Source organism: Battus philenor, unplaced genomic scaffold (genome assembly GCF_028537555.1).
Source record: "Battus philenor isolate CCGP_79_NKW_IND1 unplaced genomic scaffold, ilBatPhil1.0.hap1 SCAF_28, whole genome shotgun sequence".
In the NCBI taxonomy this organism is placed as follows: domain Eukaryota; kingdom Metazoa; phylum Arthropoda; class Insecta; order Lepidoptera; family Papilionidae; genus Battus; species Battus philenor.
In genome coordinates, this window is record NW_027181691.1 from 3,384,503 (window position 1) to 3,400,995 (window position 16,493).

General features: G+C 34.9%; 1 protein-coding gene across 4 annotated transcripts in view; it reads left to right on the forward strand.

Annotated features, from left to right (window-relative positions):
- Positions 1–16,493, forward strand: part of Eip93F (Ecdysone-induced protein 93F) — a 294,791-nt gene that overhangs the window by 265,453 nt on the left and 12,845 nt on the right. For all 4 annotated transcript variants that reach the window (XM_068769418.1, XM_068769419.1, XM_068769420.1 and 1 more), the window contains one exon: positions 12,885–13,025. In XM_068769418.1, the coding sequence (XP_068625519.1) occupies positions 12,885–13,025 (141 nt within the window). The remainder of the gene's footprint in view (positions 1–12,884; positions 13,026–16,493) is intronic.

Below are 16,493 nucleotides of genomic sequence, written 5' to 3' on the forward strand. Positions count from 1 at the left end.
TACACCTTAGTCATGTAGGTTTTGTGTGATACATTGGTCTAAAAATAAAAACCTCCAAAACAGTATCGCTACTCTTTGCATAGGTATATAAGTACGCCACTAAAAACCTTCCCGGTGATAATAGTATTTTGGAGAGACTTCGTTTATACAAACCTACTTAAGACACCAGAATATAAAACGGTATTATTGGTATTATTTTATAAATTATTATAAATACCATTGATTTTAAAGTAAAATTTTGCATATATATCACCGTCATTTCAGCCGAAAGACTTTATAAACTTAGATCTCCTCTATAGGTTTGTAATAACACCGGTTGGAAGCGACCTGCAAACTGGATTTTCCAAAAATTTAAGTAAACTAAACAAGACATACCCTCCTCACCCCCAAAGATGTCTATGAGGGGAATTACCTTATTCGCTACGCTTGGCAGGCGGGTTTGCGATCACAGTGTGATATTATGGTACGCCGAGGACGGTGCTGCCCATTCGCTGGAAATATGTTTGTGAGAAGTGGCAATCATATATAATTAATACACAAAGTATAAATTATTTAAAATTGTATGCCGGGAATTGAACCCACGACCTGCGATCACAAATCTCAGTTTATTGCCGATGGGCTACTACAGCTAAAATTGTTTACGAGATGTTATATCTACGTTCAATGGTTTTTCACAATATTTCGTATACAAAGTAACGAGGAAATTATGTGGCAAATTTTTCCTGTTAAGGAATAATGTGATGTAAGAAAAATAATACTAAACACAAGTTGACGTTAATGTAAAACAGACAATTACAGGATTTGTCGAGTAAAATAATGTACTATGAATTAACCTTTCTAATTCGACTCTATTTTTTTCCGTAGATATATATAATGATAGTGATCATATGGCTGTACGGTCAGACACATGGTTGCTTTGTAACAAGGGGGCAATTATGGTCGATGACTCCAGCAGATGTTTACGTCACAAAGACGATTCTCTGGGCAAATGCGAGCGTTAGACATTTGAAATTCGTATCGCTATGTGACCACCTTTCCTATTGCATTATAAAAATTACTTTTTTTTTTCAATGACGAACTTTAATTGTATAAACAATGCTTTTCAAAGAAGGTTTTATTATTTTTTTCATTGTTTATCATTTGATTATTAATGACAATATTTATTTTGTGCCTGCATCACCACGCTTCGTGTTTCTAAAGTGAATCTTTTTAAACGTTATATATTTTAACCGTAACTGAAACATTAGACAATTTGCTGTGATCACTTTTATACTTCGTGATAAAAATACCATAAGAGCCCGTTTGAATATAGAATCAAATTAGAATCCACTATAATGGTATTCTTCAATTTAAAATACATGGTTATATGGATTCCAAACTTATATGGTCATGTATATCATCAGTTCAATCCATTAGTAAAAAAATATTATAATTCTTAAATCCCATAAAATATAAATTATTTTTTATTCCATCATCATCGTCATATCAACCGATGGACGCCATTTGCTAGGCATAGACCTCTTTCAAATATTGCCACGAACACCAATTCTACGCTGCCCGCTTCAAGAAACTTCCTGCAACCCACATAGAACCTACCGGCTTGTGGTAGCCATTCTAGAAACTTTCGGTCCAAAAAGCCGTCGGCTAACAAAAGTCATAAAATCGTGTTAAATTTATTTGATAATAATTCTAAGAATAACACAGAGTCACAAATCAGTTACATATTTCATTTGCTGAAAATATTTAGATTCGACGTATCAGAATTCGAAAGCATAGACAACCGGAATTCTAAATAATCGAAGCCTTGGAAAACTCTGTCGTCTCATTTCGCTGAATGCATTTAAACTGTTCTTAATACATATCATTTGACTCCATATTTGGATATCTAGATACATTTAAATGTCTATGAATAGGCCATTGATATATTGGACCTTAGCAAAATCCAATTCACGTTTAGCTGAAACCCGAATGACACTTAATTTAAACAACATATTATGCTCATTTGTCAAGAAGCTTTAAAATTTTTGCGCCTATTTCCAATCATTTATATAATGATCACTCTAAAATATGTTACATTAATCATTTTTTTTCTATTACAATGCTATAGGCCGATTACTTCTAGAAATACACAGACAGATAAAAACATGCTTTTTCTCGATATATTACCATTACATTATTTAATATTTCTGAAGCTATTATTCTTGGATAGGTTTACATGAATAGACAGCAAAGAGCTAAAGAGCTATACATTTAATACACCTATAAGCAATTATCTGGTATATTTAATTTTTCTTCTGTTACTTGAATTAGTGTTTAAATCGTTTAATTTTATTAGAAATTATTTAATCAACTCGTACGCGAAGAAGTCATCACAATACTCGTTTACATCGTTGCTTCTATCTTTCGTTATGGACAAATGAATATTTAAACAAGTGAAGATTGCTTCCTTGAAGCCAAGTAAAGGATGTTTAGAATAAATATTAGTGGCAGACTAGAGAGATCTATGCGGCTTGTTTCTTATTTTACAAGCGCATGAACAAATATCATAAAACCTTCTGCCGCGCTCATTCATTAATTCAGAACGCTAACGTACGAACATGTCGGTTAGTATAAATAAAGATGAATCCTTGAAACTCTGAATCGATTTGTCGATAGGGTTGTCACTTGAGATAATATTCTTGATTTTTCCGTATATCCAATCGCTTTATATTGCAACGAATGTCTCGAACAATCGTATTTTTATAATTAAAATATATTATTTCTAGTTATGAAACACAATTTTGTCATTTTTATTGTGTATCGCTGTTTTAAAATTTTATTACCGATTAATTTCTGCAAATATATAAAAAATAATGCTCGATTCTACGTTCACTGTCAATTTTAAATGTCAGCATTCATATCATGTACATCATAATTTTAGTCATAAGACGTCTACTGCTGTATATAGGCTCTTCACTTTGATTTTCGAAAGGTCAGGAAGATACAGCTTAAATCTAGCTTTTTTCGATGATCTAAACAAATTTGACAATATTGTGAGTGGATGTCATGCTAAGCTTGTCGATCCATGGCCTGGAGAACCTAAATTGCCCTAGTAGACATCTGTTCTGTACGCTATGTGGCATTCTCACTGCAACTTCAACTTGCGAATCTACTGGAATATGTCTATGAATATCCTGATTTGATTTTGCAGTAAAACGTCGAGCTAAATTTGAAGTGAATGACACAAACTATTACGTATTTTATTGCGAGACTGCGAATTTCACAGTTTGTTATTAAAAATATAACTTCGTATTATGATAACGCATGTTTAAACCTATAAATCTGTGTATAGCTTTAATAGAATAGTAAGTTATTGCTGTAAGAAGTTACGTTTAGGCGATTCTCTATAAATTTTAATGTTCCAAAATTAAAAAAAAATATATATGTTTGAACGTTTTATAGATTTTATTATCAAAGATAAACTATGATAGTTAAGAACTAATCGTCTAAAATTCAAATTTTCTTTATTCATCATAGTATAGATTATATCTTTTATTGAAGTCTAGATGAGTCTACCATCTGTTCGGATGATAAATGACTCGGAAACTCAGCGAGACAATATATTTAATAAACAATGAAATATGCTGTAGGCGAACACGTAATTTCCAAGGTGTGCTATCTTCTATGAAGTCATTTACAGCATGGCAACCCAAACATATAAACATTATTTAACAGTTTTAATTAATCTAACAATAGGAATTATCTGAACATTATATTTGTTCCTTCCTTGGATTTTCAAAGTATAAACTTACAAAGAAAAATTTAATTTTATTTAATAATTACAATAGAGTCGACTCTTAAGCAAAAATTATCTGTAATTTAAATTACAGTAAATAAAAATTGTAAAAGTAACACAATTAAACTGTACAACACATTTATTTCCAAACTGCATTATTCTGCATCATGTCATATCTGCATTATTCTAAATAAACTTTGTTAATTATCTTCGAATTTTTATTATGTATTTACCGGTATGCTCTCTAAAAAACAATCATATTTGACATCATGAGAGAAATAGTTATCATTATTAAGGACTGGTAAAATATTATTAAACCAACATAGCAAGTATCTCTACGCTTATTAATTCAATGTAGTCTTACAAACGGGAACACAGTAAATGAATTTTTAGATATAAAAGCCTCTCAAGGACAAAAATCAAAATCAAAATATTACGAATAGACTGCTACAAGCACTTTCGAATCGTCAATGAACATAAAATGTCAGCATTGTTAGGTCTACAGGAAGTTACCACCAGCTCGGAAGGTTCTACGAGCCAGCGAGAAACTCAATAATTGCTCTTTATAAACATAGTTTTATACAGGCGCATCTAAGTGAGCATCGCTTAAGAATTTTAACAAAAATCATACGCTTACTATCTATTTAAGGAACAGTTTGATTTAAGTTATTCAGTTAAGACAGCGGGTGATACAATATATCATCTAACATCATCGTATCAGCTGATAAATGCCCACTGTAAGATATAGATCTCTCATATAGATCGTCACGAAGACGAGTATTGATGATCCAGCGTAATTAATTTGATTCATAATATATATATGTAATAAATTTTTCATGTATATATAGAATTAAGTAGTAAGAGGCCTGGTGTCAAACAACTTTGTCCAAACTATTGTGCCGGCATTCTAGTTGACCTTCCAAACCCAGTGTTTGAGCTATTTTATTATGCAGACCTAGCCCTAGTTAAAATACACAAAACTAGATGCAGTACGTATTTGTCCTTATAAAAACCGGTTCGAACCGGTTCGGACCGGTCTCAACTGTCACCTATGTCGACCTAACTCGATTGAGTGAATAATCGACAGCTTTCAAATGGGGCTTCCTTGTAAAATTATCGTTACGAATTATTAACGTACCTTGTAAATTTGGAATGACTTTGAACTATATTTCACAGAATCATTCATCATTTGAACTTTGTTAGCGCCTTTGGTCGATCTTTTATTAGATATTTAATCGATTGCATGCGACAAACGTGCGAAAAGTGAGATATTAACAAGGTCAGGCGACCTTGAACAAGACGTCGCATGGATAGACATCCTGTGCATGGACGTCCTGCGTTACGCTTGCTGATCCGTGGTTCACCAGATCAAAAGTTTAAAGCCCCAATGCCTATTAGTTTTGTGCATTTTGTGTCCTTCTAACTACCACTTCCACTCGCCAGTCAACCAATCGTTTGCCAAACAGATCCTTTAATTCCTGATTCGATCTCAAAGAATAATCCAAAGCATTGCCTTCTCCCTTAGATATGAAAAGATGTCATTTTGTAAATTTTAAATCGTAATTATTTAGTCGTTTGAAGTCTTATGATTGTAGGATCATTAGAAACGATATTAGAACCCATTTGAACTTATTTACATTTTGTAATTGCATGTAAATTGCAATCGAATATGCAGTGTCACAGTTTTACCTATTTCCATAACCTTCTCATTGTGTATCGGCGTATTTAGTATGCTGGTGGCATTTTACGAAGCCCGCTTGTTTTGAACAATTTTTTTTAACGTCAACTACTTATGTATATTTGTATTAAATTTTACAATTATTTCAATCATCTCATTATTGTGATGGCTTTTGTAAAATACACTTAAATTTGGATTGATCGATTTCACGTATCTTGGGTTGTTGATATTGCGTCTATAACGACAGAACAATTTATTTCAAATCTAATTTTAAACCATGACAGTTTATTAATTCTCTACATAATAGTTATATTTTATGGAGAGATCGTTACATTAAGAAGACAAGACGGACTTGTGTCGTAAAATCCTTGATGTTTTTGGTATAAAAGGTGTCGTAGATTGAGCGCCCCATACAAATCTCTATGAGCTGAAGACCAATGCCTCAAGACTAACGTACATTCAAAAATGGTGACATAATTTGGTCATGTTACGCGAAAGGAAAACGATGCAATGAGTATGGACTTGTAGTCCAGGGTACGTTCAAGACGATAGGAGGAAAATTGTGAGACACAGCAAGAAAAAGCCGTGCATAACCCTCATGATCCCAACAATTAAGCATAGAATAGAAGAAGAATTGGTATAGTGCTACCGTAATCGCTGTACCGTCTCGCCGCGTGAATGAGACGCGAGACCGCAGTATCGGTATCAGTTTAATAGAACACAGTGACCAACTCCGTTTTCCAACTAAGCAATAATCCGTCACCAACTGAACGACTTACATGTTCTACGTCACATGAAAAATGTAAACCATTGACACAGTTTTCAAAACAATGTAATCATTAAAATATCAATGGGTGTGGAGCGGAGGACACGAGCGCCGTACGCCGCAACCCACCTCACTTGCGCCAATTTAAAATTTAAATACGAAATCCGATCTATTGTTACATTCGCCTTGCAACTGGGTCGGTAATTAGAATGACAGTGATTTTAATTTTCAGCATTGCTTTTAGTTCATATATTATTTTAATAATAAATAACTGTTTAAACAATTATCATATTGACAAGTTAAAGTGGCAGGCCGTATAGAGCACGGAACAGATGGCCACTGGTTTCTGTAGTTTCTGCAGTGATGCCCACGAACCAACAAAGCTATCACAGGATATTCGACTATAAGTTGTATAGATGACCTTTATTTTAAGTTGTATGCAGGCCATATCTAATCTGTCATAAATCCATAGGAAAGGTGTTGTTCAGCAAGGAAAGCCATTTATACCATAATAACTCATGAAAAATTCTTCGTGCGGTAGAATGAAATGTGGTTGAAAAAATTCTTATTTACATTTCTTAACGGTTGAGAATCGAGATTACTACTGTTCACTTACATGTTTTCTTCTATGATTTGTCTCTGCATATGTTCAATTTTCTAAACTTCTGGTGGCGTCGTAAAGATATGTCTAGAAGAACTTAATCTGTCCACTATTTAAATCTACATTCTGGTGATTTAATACCATTCACAGTAGACAAACATCTCTGAAAAGATTTAGGTTTTCGAATTACGAATCTGATCAGACATCGATATTGAGTCATCTATAACATAGTATTTTATTTTATATAAAAAACGGTTTAAATACAATATGATTTTATTATATTATAGAGCCGGTGGTACTGCTGACATAGTCAAGGTCGCGGAAAATTACTGGATTCAGGCAGTTCCATACTGGTCTTCGTGGCGATCTTTGAGGATGCTATTCCTTGCTATCTCTATCAGCTAAAAACATGAAGATGTATATTATCATGGCATAGGTCTAGTGGTATATAAATTTACTTTGTACTTACAACTATGATGTAAGACGTTATGTATTTGCAACGATAGCGTCGGAATTATTAAATTCTATATGCATCTGTATGTTCGGTTCAGAATGGTACTATGGTGAGACTGCCGGTAAGCGAAGCGATTATAAAATAGTGTACGATACTCAAAACAGATGTTAGGATGAAAGAGCAATCAGAACGGCTCGCTATACAAAACTACACGTGTTCAAAACGCATTACGTCCCGCCCGCGAGCGCCTGCACCCGGTTCTCAAAGCGGATGCGCCGACAATCTAAGATCCGTTGGAGGGAACCGTGTTTGGGATAAATAATGTTGGCGCACTCCTTTTGCACGCCGATTGAGAGAGAAAGCACAATCGGAGGCTAATGTGTCCATCATTTTTGTTTTTTATGGACAAACCTAAAAATACATTATGTTTTAGACCAGTGTTTACCGGACTTAAAAAGGCGTAGTGCTAAAAACACTTCATCACCATCATTTCAGTCGTGGGCTATCTACTACTGGACACCGACTATTTCCGTATATTTTCAATAGAACAGTTTCCAATAGCCTATATCATGTAGGTGGACAACCGTCACTTGCCGGTCTATGGTCTTTGCTCCAGAACTTAAAGGCCATAAAGGCGCTTCATCATCAAAATTTCATACGTAATTCGTCCTCTGTCAGACCGCTTCTAACTGGCCTTATTCAAAATTTAAGAGAAAGGCCAAAGTCCAGCAGTTGCTGACCAAAATAAAGATGATAAATTAAATTCAGCAGTTGCTGACTAAAATGAAGATGATGAATTAAACTTTAAGAAGAAAAGTTGTGACTTATTAGAAATAAAAAAAATAAACTGTGTCAGTTTATTTTTCGTTTACACATAGTATGTATCCAGAAATATGTTATTCCATAACAAACATTACATCGCCTCTTAAAAAAATGTCTTACACGAGCAATTATGAAAAAAGGCTTTTACGTTTTTCAGCACAAGAAATAATGTAACGTCTTTAATTCGTTACAATTTTTCGTTCTCAATTTTTTGATATAAACGCAGATTCTTTTTTAAACTTCCAACCAAAGTTTAACCCACTTAAATATTCTATTGTACAATTTATGCTACGCGTAGTTCAGTTTGTCGAACATGGCGGAGCATTTTCTCCCATTTTAGCTCGTTAAAGTTTTTATATGACATAAAACTTTCCAGATGGCCTTTTATAACATCTGTATTACAGATAAAAAATATCCTATCTTTTATAATATTACTTCTAAACTAGATAACATTGATTGATTATGTACAGAGTCATTGTAAGTGTAAAATCTTTAAAATTGTTAATAGTTATCTCATTTGTCAGCAAAAATCTTTAAAACGTTTACACTTATTTTCAAACATTCCGTATAAAGAGATCTCTTAAACTCTATCGGAATGCGACAAACCAAAAACTTCTAGCGATATAAAGTGTACACGAACAGATAGTAAACAACAATTAGTTTAAGTATGTAGTAAGCTAAATTTAAAAAAACGCATTTTCTTACTTATCATTACGTTATTTAATATGCCTTAAACCATTAAGATAGCAAATTAGATGTAAAGCTTTTACAGTTATAACAAATCACTCACCGTATTTATTCGTCCCGGGAAAAACTTAATCCATGGTTCCTCTACTTATCGTTTGTACACCTGCCTTAGGTAAGAAAGCTAGCATTGTCAAGACGCTTGCTATGTTGTCTGAGTATTAAATGGGCCGCGACAGATAATACGCTTTTCGATAGAACAAACAATCTATACAGGCATTTTTAAACTATACTAGATTTTTGCTTCTATAACATTCATAAAATTGGTGATATACAAACATATCATCACCGTCATCATCATATCAGGCGATTGACGTCTACTCCAAAGCATAGGCTTTACCCAAAAATCGCCACGACGGCTGGTCTTGCTCTGCCCGCATATAGCGACTTGCGGCGACCTTACAAGCAATTTACTTTGTTAATATATAAATTTACCTTACGTCATCATACTAAACATTAATAAATAATATACAATTATTTTAAATCTATTTACACTTAAAGATATTTTCTAAAGAAATTTGTTATTAATAACAAAGTTTTAAACATAAATGAAGGTTTTGTGTCAAATAATATTGAATAAATCAGTTATAGAATCATTTTTCTCTATTTTTCACACTAGGTAGATAGATAAGTAAAATATTTAACGTTGTTTATTTAATGTGGTGTAAAATGCCGAAAATATTTTTTTTTGTTTGTATAAGCTATTTCAATTTATAGAAGTAATCTTTAAACAAAAAAATATGTCTTCTATATGATGAATACATACATATGTATGTGTGTATATATATATATATATGTATATATATATATATATATATATAGAGAGAGAGAGAGAGACATCTGTAGTTAGGCAAATACTTTAAACATGGCGCCCTTGAGTCCTAATCCTAAACGCGTATTTATTGACAGCCAAAGTTGAAGACCCATCATGGCGTCCTATCATCAAGTCACTCCAAAGTTGTTTGTTCTATTCCGTATAAGATATCAAATTTTTTTATCAAAATTTCCGTATAAAATATAGGGTTCTTGGGCAGTTGTAATCCTTTATAATTAATATACAACGTGTGAGTTTTAACATTGTATCCCGGAAAACAAACCCGCGACTTACGATCCCAAGTCTCTGCCCCCAACCGGTGGGCTATTACCACTCAATCAATAGAGTGTCTGTTCAAACTTATCTATGGGCTCGGCATTTTCCAATCCGATAACATTGCATTATATTAAAGCCAGAACAGAGGACCCCGTGGGAACCCCCAAATTATTTTATCTAAACGAGGTTGGAGGCTAACGCCTTCCATCCTGTGACCCACAAGCATTCGGAATCTGTAAATGCAAGTAAAACATGTGTAGACCTAGATCGAAAATGCATTATTAGTTAACTATTTTATTTATAGCAGTATTAGTTATTTGAATCTTTACGCGTAAAATATAAAAAGATGTAAAGCTAATAATATGTTATTGCTAGGAATGTATCAAACATTTCCGCGTTCGAGAGGCAAGTCGGTTGACAATGGCGTCACACGTCTTTTGAGCCGCGGGCACAGTGCGGGAAGCGGCGCCTGTTATTGAGATTCTACACGACTGCATCCACACGACGCGACGAACTGGGACGGACAGTGATTGTGCCCGACTACTGTAACACGCTACTCAACACTATGCTTTTGATTATGTCCTAATGGTACAATCAAAAGTAAACGGGTGATGGGTCACTACAGTAATACCCCGCTTTACGCGAGGGATACGTGCAAAAAAAAATCGCGTTAACTGAAATTCGCGTATAACGAGGTTTATGATTTAACATAGTCAAAAAAATACAAATCATTTTAATCAATCACTTTAATTCTAGGAACACTTTATGCAATACATACTCTTATTTTTTACGGGAAAATACATCTATTGTCTTTTGGGTAACGTTTTGTTTACGTTCTTGTAAAATACGTTCATAACACCCAACACTGTTTTTAATTGTTTGACAGATGGTCAAGACACCATAGAGAAGTTGATGACTCATTATATTTATACGCACTCTTTCGCGTAATTCGAGGCATTTGAGCGCGAAATTTGCAATTCGCGTTATAGTGAAACCGCGTATAACGGGGTCGCGTAAAGCGGGGTATTACTGTATTGTTAAATATTTTTGATGACTTGACTTACACTTGGAAAAACTTACAAACAGCTGAAAATTTATAGGACGGAGACACTAAGGCTCCAGTTCATACGCTGTTCAGATCAGGTCCAAACGCTCGATACCATAGCAGCCAAAATAATTCACACTGCCGAAGACCGATACAGATGGCGCAATATATTTCGCGGTTAACTTTCCAAAAGGTGCCATGATTCTCAGTAGTAAGGGATGCATGGAGGACAGAGGACTTTGCTGGCTCAATTGGCATTTTCAGATTCCGAGAAATCGAGAAAGCAGGGAGCAGAGGACGCTACGCAAACCTCTTTTAAGGTAGCTAAGCTCAATGGCTCCCTGGAGAGCATCGACTCGGGGCGCTGCAATAAATCTTAGATCGATTATACAGATGTTCCGTGGAGTAATTAAGTTCAAAGGACCTTCGCGCTGGCCTCGGTTTAAGCTGTCACATGTCGATTATACCCGTTTAGTATTCCGACTCAAGGGCGCACGAAAGCCTAACATTAATTTGGTTGGTATTACTTTAACATCACTCCCATTTCAAAAGAAATTGTTAGAGAATAAATCGTCCAAGGATCGTCGGTAAAATGTCGCCCGATTATTGTGGACAATCCACATAATTTCTTGTGGAATTTCTTGCCGCTTCTTCTCTAGAACTATAAAATCTTGCTAAGAAGAGTAGAATTAAACAAAAAGTCTGTTAACAGTTCCTGTGTTGAATTAAAGAATTTTATTTTTTTTCTGTTATCCCGCAAACGTGCTACATACTTATTTAATTTATGTTATTAATAGGTTGAGTTTATATATGAAATTTTTTATGTCATCAAAGTTTATTTATATTTCGATGCAATTCTGTTCGATAGCTTTTCATATTGTAACACGATGCTGTTGCTGTAGAAATCTTGCGACTTTTGATAAAAAAACGTGACAATTTGATTTCTAAGTCCTCTCTTGATGTTAATGTACTATAGCAAAAGACTTTTTTTCCGAATTAATTATTTTTCCATACAGTTAATTCCAAAGTCTAAATGTATGATAGGAGACGTAAACATTGACTTAGTGATTTTATTAAGAGAGTTAATATGTTTGAAAAAGAATTATATAGATAAAAAATATATTATCTATGTAGAATTTCGATTCAAATCGTCGTTCTATCGACGCGTCGAGATAGTACCCGGGCCAGCGATGAGAATGACAAGGCTTCTCTATTCATTCGCGCTGGAACAGCCGAGACGCGCAGCCTACAGATGGAAATGCGAGCTGAAGACATTGTACGGCGCCGGCTCGCACTCGCTTTGTGCGAGAATCGAGTATACCATTGTCTAAATCGACAACAAATAGTACTACTGCGAGGATTTGATGTTTCAAAACCTATTCAGTGTCGGCCTAAATGAATTCATAGTATTAGTTCATTGCTGTACCGAAATCTTCTTGTTAAATTCTACAGGGTGATTAGTTACAGATATATAAGCTTTAAAGCAATATGTGTCTAGCTAATTTATCAGTAAAATAATATCCGATTACTCTGTATATAGTGATAACTCTGAAACTGTATTGAAATGTTGCAGGTCAATAATTCTTGACAGTGCATACTGCATGCACAGATAATAAACAATGACTAATTTTATTTTTTACCAATAATTTAGAAATATATTTTGGAAAGTTCTTTTTGTTCCTTTATAATGATTACGTTATTTGTTATATCTGAAAACATTGATTTTTGGATAGGGTGTACCATATATAAATGATAGAAAATTAGCTATATCCCTGTATAGCTTTTACACCTATAACCAATCATGCTATATATATTTTTATTGGACAGCGATAGTTAGAGCAGCTGCTATAAAAGAAAAAAAAAAAGAAAATAAATTATGTTCTAGCTTACATAGGCGAATTGTTCTCAGGCTGGCTGATGCGTGCGACAAGACGCCAGCCGCGAGCGCCTCCCCGACCCTGACGGAGCAGCCCCTGGACCTGAGCGCCAAGTCCACGTCCAGCACCAGCGGCACGCCGCCCCCGGATCATAATAACCTGGACAACTCTAGGTGAGACACCCCACATTCTTTTAAGTTTATTGGAACGGAGAATTTCAGTACAGATTTCTTCGGGACCAATGTGAAATCAATATACTCAGTAAATACTTTTTTTATCTTTTGTATCAGGTGGCTTAAAAAATGTGTTTAGAGTAACGTAAGAAAAACTTCGTGGTTTTAGGTATTTATTAGTCTTTTGACGAAATAGATAAGACTAACTTTAACTATAGCGCTACCGAAACTGCTGTACCGCGTCTTAGGAAAATTTGGCGAGGTAGGGGTCGAATATCCACTTCAGTATTTATTGGTCTGCCTACTGCCAAATTAAAATATTTATTTGCTGGAATTGGCAAGTTTTCCGGTTACTTCAACAACTTCGGTTACTTTCGTTCTTCTACAAGTCTCCTCTTCCTGATTACGAGAAAAATTCCGAGTTTAACCTTCTATACCGTCAATAAGAGATATCTAACTTACGATTCTTGATTGTCACAACTTAAATCATCTTTTAACCTCTAAAGTTTTCATTTAACAACAGCCTACTGCTAAAGTTGATATCAGTAGTACAAAACGAAAATAGGTCACGATGAAAAAGAAATTAGGCGACGTCGACACGAGTCTGGGGAAATTTGCATCAAATTAAGGTCGTGGCTAATGTTTAATCCATTTAGCCGCTGTTTAGGTGAAAAGGAACTGGTAACATGTTAACCGTCTGTTTTTACATGCATTTTAATGTTAGTCGAATTAGGGTGACAACGGCACTTACGAATATTTCTGGACAGGTGATATTCTATTAATATATTAAGTGGGTAAGTCACATAAAGCGCATTACATACCCACTGGGATATTAAGCTCCCAAGTTCAAACCACGGATCGGCAACGCAGGGTGTCCAACCACAAGTTCGTTGGAAGGCACTCAATGCATGCAATGGAAGGCTGTTTTATCATTTAACTTTCTGGTCTATGTCCAGCAGTTCTATGACCGTCATGGTAAGGTTTAATAATATATCAGATTGACGAACGTTATTAAAAAGTGTCAGTGTTATAAAATAAAATTTGCATTTTGATTACAGACAACTACTGTGTTATAAATAAAACAACAAAGTGGGGTATCCATAAATTTCATAAAACACAGGCTTACAATTTGATTTATAAAATGTTTCAATGTTACATAACTGTTTATTAGGTTGATAATATACGTCGTGATGGTACCTACCTAAATTACTGTTTACATGAACTAACTATCGGTAAAAGATTTAAGTGGAATATTTTAAAATATTATAAAAATATCTATCTATCTCTGTCAGTACAATTTACTTACGAATCAAATGATAGTATGTTATCTTATTGTTATCCCATTAGCCCCCTTTTTTCCCTTCCAAAGTTGTCTATCCTCAGCAAGGGTTATCCAATTTAGTCCTGGCCTTTCCACGATATCATCAGCCCACTTTTTGGCCTCTGTCTCTTTCCAATATACTGTTTTTACGTTCCATCTTTACGCTTCCAGATATCACCTACCCATTGCCACTTCAGTTTTAAGTTATTATATAGGAATATGTCAATTATTACGTAAGTTCATACAGTAACACAGAAAAGATTATTCATATACGCCTATAACAGTATTTATCAGTGTCGCTACATGTAAACCTTCCCTTAGTACAGTCGCATTCAGAAATACATTATCGCATTTGTGTAGTTACAGCATAATGTCACCATAAGTGGCAAAGTTACAATTGGTTATCGTCACTTCGCAAATAAACATAATCAGTAACTTATATCAAATTAAATTATAACTTATATCATGTATTGGTCTGTGTAATATGTTGGGACTTAGTTAAAACTTTTTTATTAATTAACTGTCGAATTATTAAATGATGTCCTTTTATACGACTATGCACAACAAATGAAGCAATCAACTACTAACGCCATCTATCGCCCACGATCAAAGTTAGTGCCTTTCAACATTTATTACAATAAAAAGGCATAGAAATTAGAAGATAACTAGACAACTACAGGATGATAGTCCGCTTGAAGATTAGAATAGAAGATAAGATGAACTATTAGCGATAGAAGCATTGCTTGAGTTTCTTCTTCTACTTCTTCTAGCGGTAACGCTTTGCAGACTGATACTGCTGTTAGTTCTATAAATACTGTCGATAATCTGACAATAACAACAGCAAAGACTAACGCTCTTTAGGACCTCGAGTGGAAATCTTGGCTTGGTATGTCACTGGAGATGCCTTCATCAAAACGATTAGATGATAGAAAGGGTTGCCTTGACTCAGTCGTTCGACATTATCTATCGTCATAATGATCATTTCAGCCATATAACGCCCACTGTTGGACATAGCCTCTCAAATAGATTATCAATAGGAGCAGTTGGAAGCTGTATCCAGCGTCCTATGTCGATATTAACAAGGTCGTCTGTCCACCTTGCTGTTGTACATCTGTGTTCTCTATTCTAGAACCTTCCCACTCCGCTGGTCTATGTCGGTTACTTGAATTCGTCGGACTGTCGTTGGTTTGGAAAGAAATTATATAGCTAGGCAACGAGAAGAAACGCGAAGATAACGACTGGCTTTGTCATGAGTCCGCGCGGGCCCCGGGCGCCAACAATCAACACATATTTCATTAACGCCGATGCAATTCAAAAGGAAACGAGCAAATAAAAGGCGCCGTGTTCGAGCAACGCCGTCGGTTAGCATCTGTATAATTATCTGCTTTTGTTTTATTAGGGATGGTTTTGACGCACTACGTCGTGCATAATGCTCATTAGGCAGCGGGTAGCCCGCGGCGTCCGAACCCCCCGCTCGTACCCCACAGTCCCCCGCCACCATCGCCACAACCAAGGGGAAGTCCTCTGTTCAGAATTTTCGCCCGCGAAACGGCCAGGGAAACCGTTAATTGAGGTTATGAATGTACATCGAACATAGCTCAAGCATTGTCTTTTATTAGATGAAATAGTGCCGTCTCCCACTCGTATGCCCTTTAAAGTATTCATTAATAAAAATAAAGTTGGCTTCTTATTTTGTTAAAAAAATATGTGATTAAATATTTTCCCTTAAAGTGAGACAATATTATTTACTGTAAGAATACAATACCTTTTAAACGAATATATAGCTTATATAAAGCTCATATGTCAGCAATATGCTTTATAGATTTTACACCTATTACAAATCACCCTGTTAGTTTTTATTATTTTTTTTTTATTGGACTACAACAACCCAATAACTTTTGGCAGTACAAACTTTGCAGAGACAGATAGTAAAAAAAATATGTAGTAATTCGGACTTTGAAAAGATTTTGAAATGGATAAGATTCTTATAATCAAATCTATAACCAATCAACCTGTATAAATAGCACTTCACGTACCACATACAAGTCCAATCGAGCAGTAACATAAGGATTTTATGATAAGAATTCTGAATCGAGTTCTGCAATGGCTCGCGAAACAATTTTCCACGGTGAGTAGAGCCCCAGGCT